The sequence below is a fragment of the Podarcis muralis genome, chromosome 3 (genome assembly GCF_964188315.1).
Source record: "Podarcis muralis chromosome 3, rPodMur119.hap1.1, whole genome shotgun sequence".
Taxonomy (NCBI): domain Eukaryota; kingdom Metazoa; phylum Chordata; class Lepidosauria; order Squamata; family Lacertidae; genus Podarcis; species Podarcis muralis.
Genome location: NC_135657.1, coordinates 58696197 through 58710997, shown reverse-complemented (window position 1 = coordinate 58710997; position 14801 = coordinate 58696197). Strand labels below are relative to the sequence as shown.

The following is a 14801-nucleotide window of genomic DNA, read 5'->3' as shown; positions in this document are numbered from 1 at the left end:
CTGTTTCAATTATTCATACATACAAAGCTTTTCATTTTCCATTTCTAATGCGTCCACTTTTCTCAAATATTTAGTCTGTCATAAGAATTGTTGTTATATTTTATATAATAGTGAGGAGTCGTCTGAAGCAGTAAGTAATTTTTTGGACAAGCTTGTGCATTAGGCAATCTGTCAAATACTTTTGCATTTCTGGTTATGGGACTTTATAATTAAATGAATCAATCTCTTTATGACTCTCCTATAACTTTAAAGCCCAGAGCCAATTATTGAGGAGAACATAGAATGTGAAAGACTCAAATTCAAGCTTATGCAGCATAGAATAATGATGCCTGAAGTCCTCCCAATTTAGTGCCCTGTTTTGTCAGCAGCTACCTCCATTTCTTTCCATGGAGCTAACAGCAGCTTTAAAGTCAGGGAATTTAGGTTGGGATGATATAGTGTGAGGAGAATGGGTGACAATTATTTTCTTACAAAAAGGGCTGAAATTGGTGAATTAATATGAGAGTGAAGGCGGCCAGCAACAGGTTTGGATCATTTTACCCCACAGAAAATGTATTTAGGAAAAGTACCAGTCGTTGCTTTGTAGCAGCAAATCATTTCCCTTCTGCACACTGGACTTCACATAGGAAACCTCCTGTTAAGAATTGATGTCAGCATGCAAATATCAGACAGGGTGGGAGCCTGATTGTCACTCCCATTCTCCTTTGTACAGGTAGTGCTCAAGTAATGAAGAGAAATCAAAAAGATGGATTTGCATGTGTAGAGCTGCACCAAGTATTAATCATTGGTTTGCGGTTTATATTTTAAAAATATTTTATATGAATTGCCCCAGTCTATTTTTCTGGCTCAAATGCCCTTTGTGTAGGATCTGGAAAATCATAGCTGCTGTCTTCTCTGAATTAAACCTTGAACATAAGGCTGCTGAGGTTTGAGGTTTTCATTAGTTTTTGGCATACTGTAGGTGACAAAACAGCAATTGATCAATAGTACTGCAACTTGTTTAACATTTCTCTGTTGGAGACCTTGTCGATGACCTTCACTCTGCACTGGACTCTGATGAAGATGCAATTCTGTATATGGTGATTCAGAAAAGGGAAAACCATATTTTTGTGCTTGGTTTTGATTGGCTTCATCTTTTAGTGATTAGCCAGTTGGGGATACTGTATTATCTAGCTCATTGCATCTGGCATAAGGTTGGCTTGGTAACCATTCATACACCAAACTGAGCTCCTTGGAGGAAGGGCAGAATACAACTTTGATGAACAGAAGCAGATAATTGCTGTTCCCCTTTGAATGAACTGCCTTTGGGGATCAGACCAAGGTCTGTCTCGTCCTGTGTTATGCTTCCAGCAGCAGTTAACCAGATGTCTCTGGAAGCAAGGCATGAAGGTGACCATTTACTGTTGTTTATCACCACCAGCTTACGGTGCTTCAATTCAACTATTATGCTATTCAGAACCCTGTTCTCTATGAATTTGTCTAATTGATTCTTTTAAACTAGGGTTGGGGAACTCACGGTTTTCCAGAAGTTGATGGGGCTCAGGCACAGGACTTCAAAATACTTTTATTTCCCACATTCTTCCTGATGCTTTCTGCTTTAAAGAAGGAGGAGGAGAGAGTAGCTCCCCAAACAATGATATGCTCTGTATGGAATAAAGTTACAAGACTGATTATATGTTTTAACCTTGTTGTATGGCTCCTTTCCTATTTTGAGGAAGCTCTTGCTATCTGTAGGAAAACATGCTTTTTAGTGTTCTCTTTTGACTTAGCTTAGTGTGTCTATAGACATAAAATGTCAGAAGTCATCATGGGCATGCATTAGCCTCCATGCCAACTGAGAATTATAAAAATGAATGTCCACATTTCGAGAACCTGGGAAAAGACTTTCTGTTAATTTAGGATGGGCTATCTCCACCCTTTCCCCATAACTGGAGCTGATAAATTGAGAAGAGGTGATACTTGTTTGACCGGAGTATATTTGTATTGGTATATAGGGTGATTCATTTTAAAGAAAGTAAATTAAGTTATTGGTGTACCTGCTCTGGACAAAGTAGATATACTTCCTTCTAATTATAACAAGGAGTCACATGGCAGGGATTTTAGTTTTGGGGATAGGATTTCAATTTTTAAAACTTGATTTTATCTGGTATATTTTAATAGTTTATTTTTCAGTTCAGTACTTTTTAAAAAGGCTTTAATCTGCATTGAACCTGAAAGATAGGACATAAAGCAAATACAGTGGACCTTTGGGTAACGTAACTTTTGGGTTGTGAACGTGGCAAACCCTGAAGTGTATACTTCCGGGTTTCGCCGTGCGCACATGCGCAGAAGCGCTCTGCACGCTTTACGCATGCATAGAAGCAGTGCCTCTAGATGCGGACTTTTTGGGGTATGTATGGACCCCCGGAACGAATTATGTTCGTATCTGGAGGGTTCACTGTACAAATAAATGAAATTTGTTTTTATCTTATACTGATGTTATTTTAAAGAGCTAAGCTTAAGTTTATTTTTCTTTAGGCAGTCTTGCAGAAGATTCAAGGTCCTCTCTCATCACCAACGAGGGCATCTCCATTCCCTGCAGAATACCTGGTTGAAATTAACAAGATTTTGTTGGCTATAGCTGATGCTGAGCTCTTGCTGAATGCTCCGGAACTTCATTCTGGTGTCTACGAAGATTTTTCTACTCAGGAAGATTCATTAAAGGTACTAGAAACGGAAACAAAATATTAGAATAAAAAATTGAGTATTAAAAATGGTGATTATTTTCCCCAAACATTCTAACTTGGGTATAAGCATAAGGAAATTCAATGTATTTCTAAATGTTACAAAATTGCCCCTTGATTCATAGGCGCCAGTTTTTCTAGCATGGTCACACAATCCTAGTACAATGCTGCCCTGAATTTGTTATGCAGCAGTGATTTAATATATTGAAACATAACTGTAAAAGGCCATCCTCCACATGTTGTTTATGGGAAAGGAAAATCTCATGGTTACTAAAGACTGGCACAATGGCCTTGGGCCTGCTCCTGACATTGTACATGCTGCGTTGCCCTGGTGTCCATGTCAACATTTAGAATGGGGCCAACTGGTGTGTCCAATGCTTGGGGTAGGGCCAAGGGCACAGACTTGCACCTTAATGTATGTGCAAGATCTTTTCTTGATCAAGAGTCTGGAAATCAAGCCTCATGATGAGTGGTTGAAGGACTTCTAGATGCTCAGCCTGGTAAAGGAAAGATTGAAAGGAGATATGATAGCCATCTTCAAATATCTAAAGGGTTGTCACTTGGAGGATGGAGCAAAATGTTTTCTCCTGCTTTGAAGGGTAGGACCTGAACCAAGGGGTGCAAGTTACAGGAAAGGAGATTCCGTCTAAACCCCGGAAAGAATTTTCTTACAGTAAGAGCTGTTCGGCAGTGGAATGGACTCCCATAAGAGGTGGTGGACTGTCCTTCCTTGGAGGTTTTAAATCAGAAGTTGGAGGGCCATCTGTCATGGATTCTTTAGTTGAGATTCCTGCATTGCAGGGGGTTGGACTAGATGACTCCTGGGGTCCCTTCCAACTCTACAATTCTATGATTCTATGAATGGAATATGGGACAAATAAAATGTGGAGAACCCATATTGAAAAGAGTTTAAAAGTATTTCTTTCATAACATTTATACAGCACTTGATTGTAATAAACATCAAAGCAGTTTAGGTAAAGGTAAAGGTACCCCTGCCCGTACGGGCCAGTCTTGCCAGACTCTAGGGTTGTGCGCTCATCTCACTCTATAGGCCGGGAGCCAGCGCTGTCCGCAGACACTTCCGGGTCACGTGGCCAGCGTGACAAGCTGCATCTGGCGAGCCAGCGCAGCACACGGAACGCCGGTTACCTTCCCGCTAGTAAGCGGTCCCTATTTATCTACTTGCACCCGGGGGTGCTTTTGAACTGCTAGGTTGGCAGGCGCTGGGACCGAGCAACGGGAGCGCACCCCGCCGCGGGGATTCGAACTGCTGACCTTTGATCGGCAAGTCCTAGGCACTGAGGCTTTTACCCACAGCGCCACCCGCGTCCCTTTCAAAGCAGTTTACCAAAAGATAAAACAAGAAAATCAAGAAAAATTTGCAACCTTCCTTTAAAACATACCAAAGTTAAAATACTAAAACAGATTAAAATTGCCTCAACTTTCTAAGCATCTGTGTAGGCTTGACTAGACAAGAATGTTTCTAGCAGACACTGGAAAGTGTACAGTGGAGGGGCTGCTTGAGCTCAATAGGCAGGGAGTTCCACGGAGCAGGTGCTGCCACACTAAATGACTGAGTTCTTACATATGCAGATCGGGTATTACATGGCACCTGTCAATATGCTGTACAAGTATGTTGCAGGTAGTAGTCATTTTGGGGCTGGTCATTGGTATTCTCTCTCCCTCCCTCCCCACTCCCCCTATCCCCTCTCCCCCATCTCAGATCTCTACATACACACTGTCGTTTGAGCTTGATCTTTTCATCACATGTATAATGCATTGCCTGAAAATTAAAATTTGATAATTTACTTTTTAAGAATGAAAGTTAGTACATGCTCAGACAAAATAAACAGAAAGCATTGTCTTTGGGCTCTTAAGCTCATTGGATACAAATCTATTTTTACCCTTAGTAAGATGTTATAGAAGAACTCATTGTGGTTTAAAAAATAATTAGGGAAAGAAACCTATACTAACAGTGTTAAAATTACGTTGTTCATGCTTTATGCAATCCAATCAAAGGGTTCAATTTGTCAAGTTGGCAGTCATCCTTGAGGGTATGCTAATACTTCCTTGTAGAGCACTTCAACAGGATTTTTGTCTTTCTATGCTTACAGAACATAAAAGACATGTTGGACAAACTTGGGGATCAGATTGCAGTCATTCATGAAAAACATCCAGATGTTATATTGGAAGCATCTGGATCTGAGGCTGTTCAAATAGCAGATTCTCTAATCCAACTGAATGCAGAATGGGACAGAATTAACAGGATGTACAATGATCGTAAATGGTAAGTAAAGGACTACATTTACTTTGTGCTGAAAAACAAACAGTCGTTCACCCAGAAAAGCTGATTTCTGTGATGAAGAAGTGAATCTGTAGGGGAAATTTAAGATACACCCTGGTGGGGATTTTCTGCTTTGGGCAGAACAATTTTGTTGGGCCTGCCAAGCTTGAGTGATTTTTAAAATTATTATTATTAATAGCTATCATGAAGTTGCTTAGCAATGTCTGTTTCATGAGCAGGCAGGGGCTCTAGGGGTGTTCTTAAGGTCAGGGATCCAAGGTGGTCCAGTATTAAAACTAAAAATTGAAATCCAAAAGTAATTCTTACCAAAAAGACTGATCTCCTACTGGCATCATGGGCTCACTGGATTGGATTGGGCTCTGGTTCCACCCTGGTCACAAGGCAGGAGAAAAATCTATTTGGGAAGGTGGCAGCTCCCAGTCAGTTTTTGCTCCTGCCTGTTCTTCAGCAAGCCCTGCCATAGTAATTTTGGTTGCAGTTGGGACCCTCCCTAATCGGGTAAGCTTTGTGATCCCATGATGCCCATGGGAGAGATAGTATGATTGGTACTCACCTGAAGTGTGGATTGCTGATGGCATCATGGGGTCATTGGAACCATGCCCTAATATTGACTGCAAATATTGGCTCTGCTATTACCATGTGCCTTTAAGTTTCCATTATTGGTTCCTATTATTAGGGGAAACTCGGCACCTTTCTTTTCCTTTACTTGTTTGTGACACCAATGACTGTTTGAGCTTGGTGAGACCGCAAAACTGTCTGGGAACTGCCCACTTCCCAAAGGTTTTTTCCTCCCACCTCATGACCAGGATGGAGCCCAGAGCCCAACTCAATTCAGTGACCCCATGATGTCATCAGAGATGTACAGTTTAGGTGAGTACCAATAGTACTTTCTCATGAATCGCAGAAGAAGCTCACTATTCAAGACTCAACCTCTTCACTCTCAACCTCAACTCTGTCTCCCTTTCTCTCTATATGTTAGTGTTTAGCTCAGCTTTACTGTTCCCTTCATAGCAAAGCTCTTTTCCCAGGACACAGAAAGCAAGATGTCAATGCTAGGGCTGCCTATCTTCCTCCTTACTTTTGGTCTGATTATCTGTGGGGTGGGCAGGGTCCTCCCTACTCTTAGGGATAGTCGTGGCCCTCTCTAACAAGAATTTCCTGGGTCCCTGTAAGTAGATATAGAATGAAAGATTTCCCAACTTACAGCCTAATTGCTGGATGGTATAGAAAAAGAAGAATCCCACCAAAGGCAAACAGTACAAGATGTATGTTATTCTGCCTTTAACTATCAATTGAGATTAATGTTCATTTCCCATCAGCCTGTGCCTGGCTGGGTTACCAATGTCCTAAAGTCTCTTAAGGAGCTTCCATATGTAGGATTCTGGGATGCTGGGCTTTGATTCTATTATGTAGAGGGTGGACATAGCAGACAACACAGAGATTTCTCCAAGTACAGTGGTACCTCGGGTTACATATGCTTCAGGTTACATACACTTCAGGTTACAGACTCTGCTAACCCAGAAATAGTGTTTCAGGTTAAGAACTTTGCTTCAGGATGAGAACAGAAATCGTGCTCCGGCGGCACGGTGACAGAAGGAGGCCCCATTAGCTAAAGTGGTGCTTCAGGTTAAGAACAGTTTCAGGTTAAGAATGGACCTCTGGAATGAATTAAGTACTTAATCTGAGGTACCACTGTAGTTCTTTATAAGTAAGCGGGAACTGAACTGAACTGAACTGAACACAGCTCAGCTGGCCTGCTTTTATAGGCAGCCGGCTGTCAACACTGTAACAACAGCCCAGGGTTTCCCGCCTAAATTAACTTACGTGGACCTGAGTGAAAACTCTATACACAATACCCCTGGTGGCCAGGGTGAGAAATTCAATACATAACTACTATATGGGCTGATCCACCACCATTGCCAAACAAGTAGCAATTTGAAGTTCCGGTCACTATTCCTTTGCATATTTGAATCTTCACAATCCTTTTGGAAACTTCAGTAATCTGATTAAGTTAACAGTTAAGCAGCCAAACTACTCTTCCTTTTTAAAAAGAAAAATTAAACCTTCTCAGTTAATTGGTGCAGTACAACAGATTGACTTTCTAGCTGATTCATTGAAGGGTAAGACATTCCTTGAATCTCATAAATATTGCATCATATTTTGCATCTTATTAAAAATGTGACCGGGCTTGTTAAGCATTCCTTTGAGGCTAAGGCTTGTAACATTACAAGTAGTGTTTACAAGTACTGTTGATAGGTTTTATTTTATGTAATTCATGGACAGTACAATTTAAGGTCCTGAAGACTGTTGATCAACACTCCCTATATATTATAGGGAGTTGCTTTTACCCATAAAGCTAAAATCAGTCATTATAAAGAAATGAGTTTTATTATAATGATTCATACTGACTTTTGTATCAGTCATGTTTAAATTTTAAATGGATGGGATATTGGACTCCATTATGATCAAATATACTTAGTTGTCAAAGTACCTTATTATACTCTTTGAAATTGTTACGATTTCCAGTGCTAGAAGTCTTTGAAAGTTTCTTTGGATATCTTCTGCTAGAACGCAAGAATTAGCTGGTCTTCTGTTTCCTGCGTTACTCACTCCTGATCCAGACCTCTTAGGGCTCAGTCTTTACACAGACAGAAAACTGATTATCACACTTAGTACTAATTTGTTCCTTGCTCATGTACTAAAGTGGGTTGTTTGCAGGTGCATTTATATCCAGCATGTTTGGGGTATTAGGGGAGGGCAATACCTTTGGTGGGAGCCATGTCATGCTCCTTCTAACCAGTTGTTGCCACATTATTTTCTGTGTGGGTAACCTAGTTTCTTCCCAATCCTCTTCATACATTTCCCTCACTAGCTGGATCAGCATATGGGGGAAGGAATGGAGCTATGCGGAGTAGCCTTTCTCCCTGGTTTCTGTGCATACAACAGTACATGAAATGGCTTCCAAACGATCTAGAACCCTTCATGTGCATAGAAACCTGAAAACCTTTGTGTGCACATGACCCTGCGCTTCAGACTTGGAGGTGTATGGGTGGGGTTAGTCGATGCAGCCTGGCCCCCTTTCATGCGTCTTTTCTGAATATGTCTTTTGCTGGTTCTGCAAATTTTGCTGCAGGACTGGTAATGTACAGCAGTTGATTAGCCGATGGTCAGTTACAAACAACTCCAATTGTTTGACATCTCAACCCTTTTTATAAATAGATTGCTTTTAAAGGAGCTGCCTGTATGTTCATGCATTTATTTACATATAGAGCAACTTACTGTCATTTCTGAAAACAGCACAATCCATTTGTAATACATTGCAAACTGCTCTTGGGGGCATGGTGGGGTGCCAGCATCTACTCTGCTGCAAAATCTGTAGAACTGATTTTCATGGTGCTCAGTCCTGGAGAAAAACTAGTTCATATGAGCTCACTGCCACACAGCTATAGTATTTGGCTCATTTCCTATTTTTTCTTGATATGCTGTTAACAGCAGTGGGTTTTTGATAGATCTGTGGACAAATTTGATTTTGGAATAAGGGAGATATGACCTTTGTGCAATTTGTTCTGTTGCATCTCAGAACATAGGCTTTGACTATGTCCAACTCCCTTCTGAATGGCAAACATAGCAGTGGGTGGATTGAATCATAACGTTGCTGTGTATAAACCAAGAATAATTAATCATTTTTTTGCATACCAACTGGTGAGTGACACCTAATCAATCTTTATTTTTCATGGAGTTAAATTTTATTTATCACGTGTTGCTCTTTTTGCTAAGTGGCAGTGCTTCTGTTGTCCCCCACCCACTCAATATTGCTCTTTACAAAAGCAACACCCATTCTGCAATGATATTTCCATTTTGTGGGATTTTTTGTTGCACAAAACACTCTTGCTTTTAGAATATATGCACAGGCAATTAACAGTTTCCCCTGCCCCTTCTGTTTCTTTTAGTTGCTTTGATAAGTCTGTGGAAGAGTGGAGACAGTTCCATTGTGATCTCAACGATCTCTCCCAGTGGTTAGCAGAAGCGGAAGGGTTGCTGGCTGAGGCCCAAACTCAAGATGGCGGCCTGGATTTAGAAATGGCAAAGATACACCAGCAGGTATCTGATCATGGTTTGTTAAGGTGGTTTGTTAAGAACTTGCTAACATTTTGATTTGGGTCTGGAAACTAATTGTCAGCCAGTGTGAATGCTTCAAAGTGACATGCACAAACATGGGCCAAAAGCTGTTAATAAGTGGATTTCTGCATTCTGTACTAGCCGAAATTTCCAAACAATCTTCAGGCAGCCACATCTAACCCAGCCCATAAACCACCAACACATGAGTGACAGTTGCCAGGTCTCTATTTCCAGTAGCAGGCATAGGGGTTGTACCAGCCAAAGCTGATGGAAGACATGCTGGACCACAAATGGATGGAAACCTAATGAAAACCCTTGACTCTCAAATTATTAGTGAAGGCGCTTTATACATATGCATATACTGAATTTTACTGAACATATGCATTTTACTGAAAGTCTTATCCCCAATCCCCTGGTAAATAAATAAATGTTAAATAACAACACTTTACTGTTCTCCTTTAAAAAAAACACAACTTAATTTTTTAAAACAACATAACTTAAGGCATGATCCTTCATGATCTTACGTAGACAGAAATAGTTACTCTTACATTTGGCACATTTTAATTTGCTATAACTTCATATAATTTAATGTAGCTACAAAAAAGCATTGATAGACCACTGAGTATTGTTTTATTATTTTTAGAGTGTATCTGATTTTTATTAAAAAAATATTTGAACTGTATTTTTAATATATATAGCACAGTATATTGTATAGAACAGAGAGATCTCTTTTGACAGTTAATGCTTTTTTCTGGTTGTTAGTGATATGTGAAAGTTTGAGCCTGACTTTCCCTGACTTCCCTCAATTTCCTTGGGTTTCCTGCCATATCTGCAGATCATGGGAACACTGTCCTTAATTAGCCTAGCTGAAATCTTAGTAAGGCTACAGAGAACAGGCAGCATATCTATTCTGAGACAAACTAATGCAGTGTTTTCCCTTCATCCCTACCCCACAAACCAAAATCTGTAGGCAGTATTTCCCTTTTTATCTCAAAGGCATACATGCATACTATGTGAGGAATGCTTAGCCTTCATACTGATTTGATTTCAACAGCATGTTCTTGTACTGTTTGCCTTTGGTAGATTGATATTCATGAATATATTAGCTTACTCTTAATAACAAGTGCCTAATCATTCACTTAAACAACAGTGATTTTTTATTTTATTTTTTAAACGAGCAATGTGTGCCCAGTCATTGTTTCAGGCTACACGTCAATGTCATATTGGGTAAGCAACAAAATTCAGCTTGGTTTTTATATTTGTGACAGGAACTTGAAGAGGGAGTCAGCAGCCATCAGACCAGCTTTTCGACAGTGAACAGAACAGGAGAAGGAATTGTACAGAAGCTCTCTACTACAGATGGAAGCTTCCTGAAGGAGAAACTAGCAGGGTTAAATAATCGCTGGAAAGCCATCACTGCTGAAGTTATGGAAAGACAACAGAGGTAACTGGTTCAGTCAGGTTTTGGGATATCTTAGGAGAAGCATTGGGAACAAGTTTCTCTAGAAGCTCCCAATGACATTGCGTATTTCCTATTTGGTTGAAACGTCCATGCCCTGATTCTGAAAGGTCCCTCAAGGCTACTTTGAAACAATTAGTGATAATGATGCTGTTTTTAATGTGCATACTTGTTCCATTTCCCCTTGCTCTGTTTTAGGAAATTGCTCTTTCATTTCTTTTAATATACTCTTTGGGTATATGAGTGCTACGTTCATGTTTTGGAATTGCATTTTATCTATTGATGATATTTGCACATTGCCTTTGGTCCTTCTTAGCATACAGGTGGTTAGCAAGGCTAACCCTCCCCCCAGATTTCCTGCAAAAAGGAAACGAGTGCATTCAAGATGCAGCTAGATTAGTCTGTCTGAAGTTGAATTATTAGTTGTGTTGCCATTTTGAAATGTACATTCCCCGCCCCAATCAAAATAAACAAAATGCTAGTTTACCACAGAGGCAGAATGTACCAATGTTATAGTCATTTCCACCACCAGTCTAGCTTTATGCAGTGCATACATAATTTTAAAAATACTTGTTTGGCATGATTGAAGACAGTGTGCAAATTCTTTCAATTTCTACACAGAATATGAAATATTGCTGGGAATTGTTTAAAATTAAATACATTTTTTTAGGCCTAAGGCAACCCAGGGAACACTTTAAGCGTTTCTTTACTTGAAGTCACATTGCTGGAGAGAATGTGGAAATGGCACATGAAGAACTTTGTACACTTGAATTGATTTTTTAAATTCAACTTTGTAGTTTTCTATATTAGTAAGCTGTAGATGGAGTGTGTTTTCTTATTGCTTTCACCTTTCTGTATTTATATTGATGTTCTTGTTTTATATTCCACTTTGGGGTTTGCGCCTTAGACTGAAAGGAGAGAATCAACCATTACTAGACTTCACAAGAAACCTAGATGAATTTAGTTGCTGGCTGGAAAACATAGAAAATGCACAGGAAGAGAAGCCTACAATCAGCCATGAAGAAAATTTGAAGGAATTAATGGCAAGTTAGACAAAAATGATTGCATATTTTATTTGAATTTATTCCTCCTTATTCCTACTGGTGCTACTGAATAACAACTACTGGTGCTACTGAATAACTAATTAATTTGAAAGGTAGGCGGGTTCTTTAGTTCACAAATAACTGTTGTGCATTAGGTTGAGATGAGTAATCTGATACTAAGAGAGGCAATGCTACTGCTGCCTAAATGGACCCAGTCGAAGTGTACGGAATACATCACACACAACCCAAGTGCAGCGCTGGGTCTGTTCGTTGCCTGTGGCAGGACACACTGAGCAGAACTGCACTCTGGGACATCCCAACTGGTGGACAGGAAGAGGTGGTTTTTTGCAAAATCCTCCTGTCTCTTGCAGTTTCCTGAAAACCTGCTCTGCAGAATTGGTGAATTCTCTGGAACAGTGTGGGAAGGAGGAATAAGTGAAAAACATTTCCTCCTCCTTGTGCCAGAGGAGCCTCTGGTGAATCAAAGTCCCTTTTATGAACAGAATCCTTGCATGAAATTATTGCTAAAAGTACAAAGAGCTGCAATCTAGCACATTGATTTGGAGCTTCAAGAGCACAAAACTAAGCACTGGACCAATAATCTCAGTCCAGCAGACTGGGTGTGCAACAAATTTCCACTGCTGCCTATGAAAGGAAAGTGACCGTGTTAGTTTTAATTTAAACGTCGATACTAAAACTTTTCATGAATATTCCCAAAGTCAGTAAATAACTTGTATTTAGAACCTGTGGAATCAGTTGTGGCCGACTCTGGTGTTGTGGCGCTCATCTCGCTTTATTGGCCGAGGGAGCTGGTGTACAGCTTCCGGGTCATGTGGCCAGCATGACTAAGCCACTTCTGGCGAATCAGACCAGCTCACAGAAACGCCGTTTACCTTCCCACCAGAGCGGTACCTATTTATCTATTTGCACTTTGACATGCTTTCGAACTGCTAGGTTGGCAGGAGCAGGGAACGAGCAATGGGAGCTCACCCCGTCACGGGGATTCAAACTGCAACCTTCTCATCAGCAAGTCCTAGGCTCAGTGGTTTAACCCACAGCGCCACCTGCCACCCATGTCTGTAGATTCCACCAAAAGTGCTTTCTTTAATCACTTTAGGGCTTGATCGAGGAGATGGACATGCAAGGAGAAAAACTTAAGTGGCTAAACAAGAATGAACCTGAGCTCATTTCAAATAAAAGCATTGGGGCTCGAGAGAGAGAGAATATTTCTGATAGACTGAGGACCCTGAATATTAAGTGGAAGAAGGTATGGATTGCAATATGGATTCCTTAAAATCAGCAAGTATAAAATGTATTCTTTTTGACTGAGTTCCTGCCACATACATATGAATAATCTTGTCAGAAGAGGCATGATTGGACAAGTTAGCGTAAAGAAGTGTTTTGTGTCACAGGCAGCATTCACATGTTATGGTAAACCACAGTTACTCACCTTGAATGCATGGGCTTCTCCTGCTTCACTCCTCCTTCCTTCCGAACTGGAGATTGTGGTTTATTTTGCTCAGAGAAAATTACAGCTGGTAAGCCAAGAACAAACCTTGGCTTAAATTCATTGGTTTGTTTGGAGTTAAAGAAACTACCATCCTCGCATCAGATTTAACACTAAACTAGGGATTGTGGTTTGCTGCTCCCGCTCATGCTAGGGGACAAGTGAAGAAGGGCCCACCTGTGCATTCAAAATAAACCATTAACTGTGGTTTCCAGTGACATGTGAACATAGCCATAGTGTTAAATCTCTGCATGGCAATGCTTTTCTTTCTTAATAGTCCACATCAGGAATAACCAGTGTGGTGCACTCCACATGTTGGACTATAGTTCCAGTGATCCCTGACAAGCGGCTATGTTGGCTGGGGTTTATGGCAGCTGCAGAGCAACATCTGGCATGTAACCACAATTAACTAGCCTGGTCTAGATCAATAGCTTCTTTAGTTTGGGGCAACATGCATTGTATCAGAAGCAGAATTCCTAAATGTGACCCTGGAATACTTTTCACAAGTGGGAAGTAAACATCCTTCATGCTTTATGAATTTTAATTTAATTTATTATACTTGTGTAGTAAGCTCAAAGCAACTTACAGAGGGCTCCATGTTTTCTTCCCAGAAGGAAACACCCGCTGAGCACTCCCAGACCACTCACTGAGCTTGTAGAAAAGTAGGGGAAATAGCATGTCATAGAAAAAAGCTCCAGCCTAGTCCTCATCTTTATATCAGTTTCTATTATTTTGCTTCTTTGATTCTTTTAATTGGATCAACAATCAAACATGAAATCTCTTGTCTGCATTCTGAAGAGGTGGGCTCCCAGCAGGAATGCACTAAGTGACAGCTTAAAATGATCACAATTGTGGCTGGGGTGGGTGTGTTTCCTAAAAGTATACATTCAAGTGCCAAAGGTCAGGTTAAAGGGGTGCATATTCAGCATTCAGTGGAAACTCTATAGTGAAGATACCAGATGCAGCTCTGTGGGGAGAGAGTTCCACAACTGCTACAGAGAATATCCTCTCCTTGAACACATGCATCCCTGAGCTTCTGGGGGTGGTGTACCTACCCGCTCTACCGAACAACACCCAAGGGAGCCTCCAGGGATGGATGTGGTATTTCATATATTTGTGGCCAGTTGAAACACTAGCATGACCTTGAATTGGGTCCAGACATGAACTGACAACGAATGCATCTGCTTTAAATAAAACAGGGTTGTATGAATGAATGTAACGCTATCCAATATTTTGCTGCTGTATTAGGACCAGTTGGAGTTTCTAAGAAATCGTCAAGCCCCCACACAGAGCGCATTGCAATAATACAGTCTGGAAGTTACCAAGGCATGGGGTAGAGTGGCCAAGTCAGCTGAGTCCAAAAGGGACCTTAGCTGGCACCTGAGCCTCCAGTCACAGTGTTAGATCCAGGAAAACCCCAAAGCTCATTCCAGGGAAGTACAATCTGTTCCAGCACAGACTGTCCCCACCTCCCAGTCCTGAGAACTGAGGACACTTCCGCTTGAATTCACAATCATTCCTCCTCATGGTATAACTCACTTGTATTAACGTATATTGTTCGTATCGTATTTCCCCAAACAGTAGCTGCTTTTAGTACTATATTTCAGTCTTTGAATGACTATTGCAACTCTTTCCTCCTCCCCTA

At 40.7% G+C, this 14801-nt stretch overlaps 1 protein-coding gene across 8 annotated transcripts in view; it reads left to right on the top strand.

Annotated features, from left to right (window-relative positions):
- Positions 1 to 14801, top strand: part of UTRN (utrophin) — a 311465-nt gene that overhangs the window by 108692 nt on the left and 187972 nt on the right. For all 8 annotated transcript variants that reach the window (XM_077925924.1, XM_077925927.1, XM_077925928.1 and 5 more), the window contains exons 41-46: positions 2518 to 2703; positions 4838 to 5010; positions 8979 to 9129; positions 10416 to 10591; positions 11514 to 11649; positions 12767 to 12916. In XM_077925924.1, the coding sequence (XP_077782050.1) occupies positions 2518 to 2703; positions 4838 to 5010; positions 8979 to 9129; positions 10416 to 10591; positions 11514 to 11649; positions 12767 to 12916 (972 nt within the window). The remainder of the gene's footprint in view (positions 1 to 2517; positions 2704 to 4837; positions 5011 to 8978; positions 9130 to 10415; positions 10592 to 11513; positions 11650 to 12766; positions 12917 to 14801) is intronic.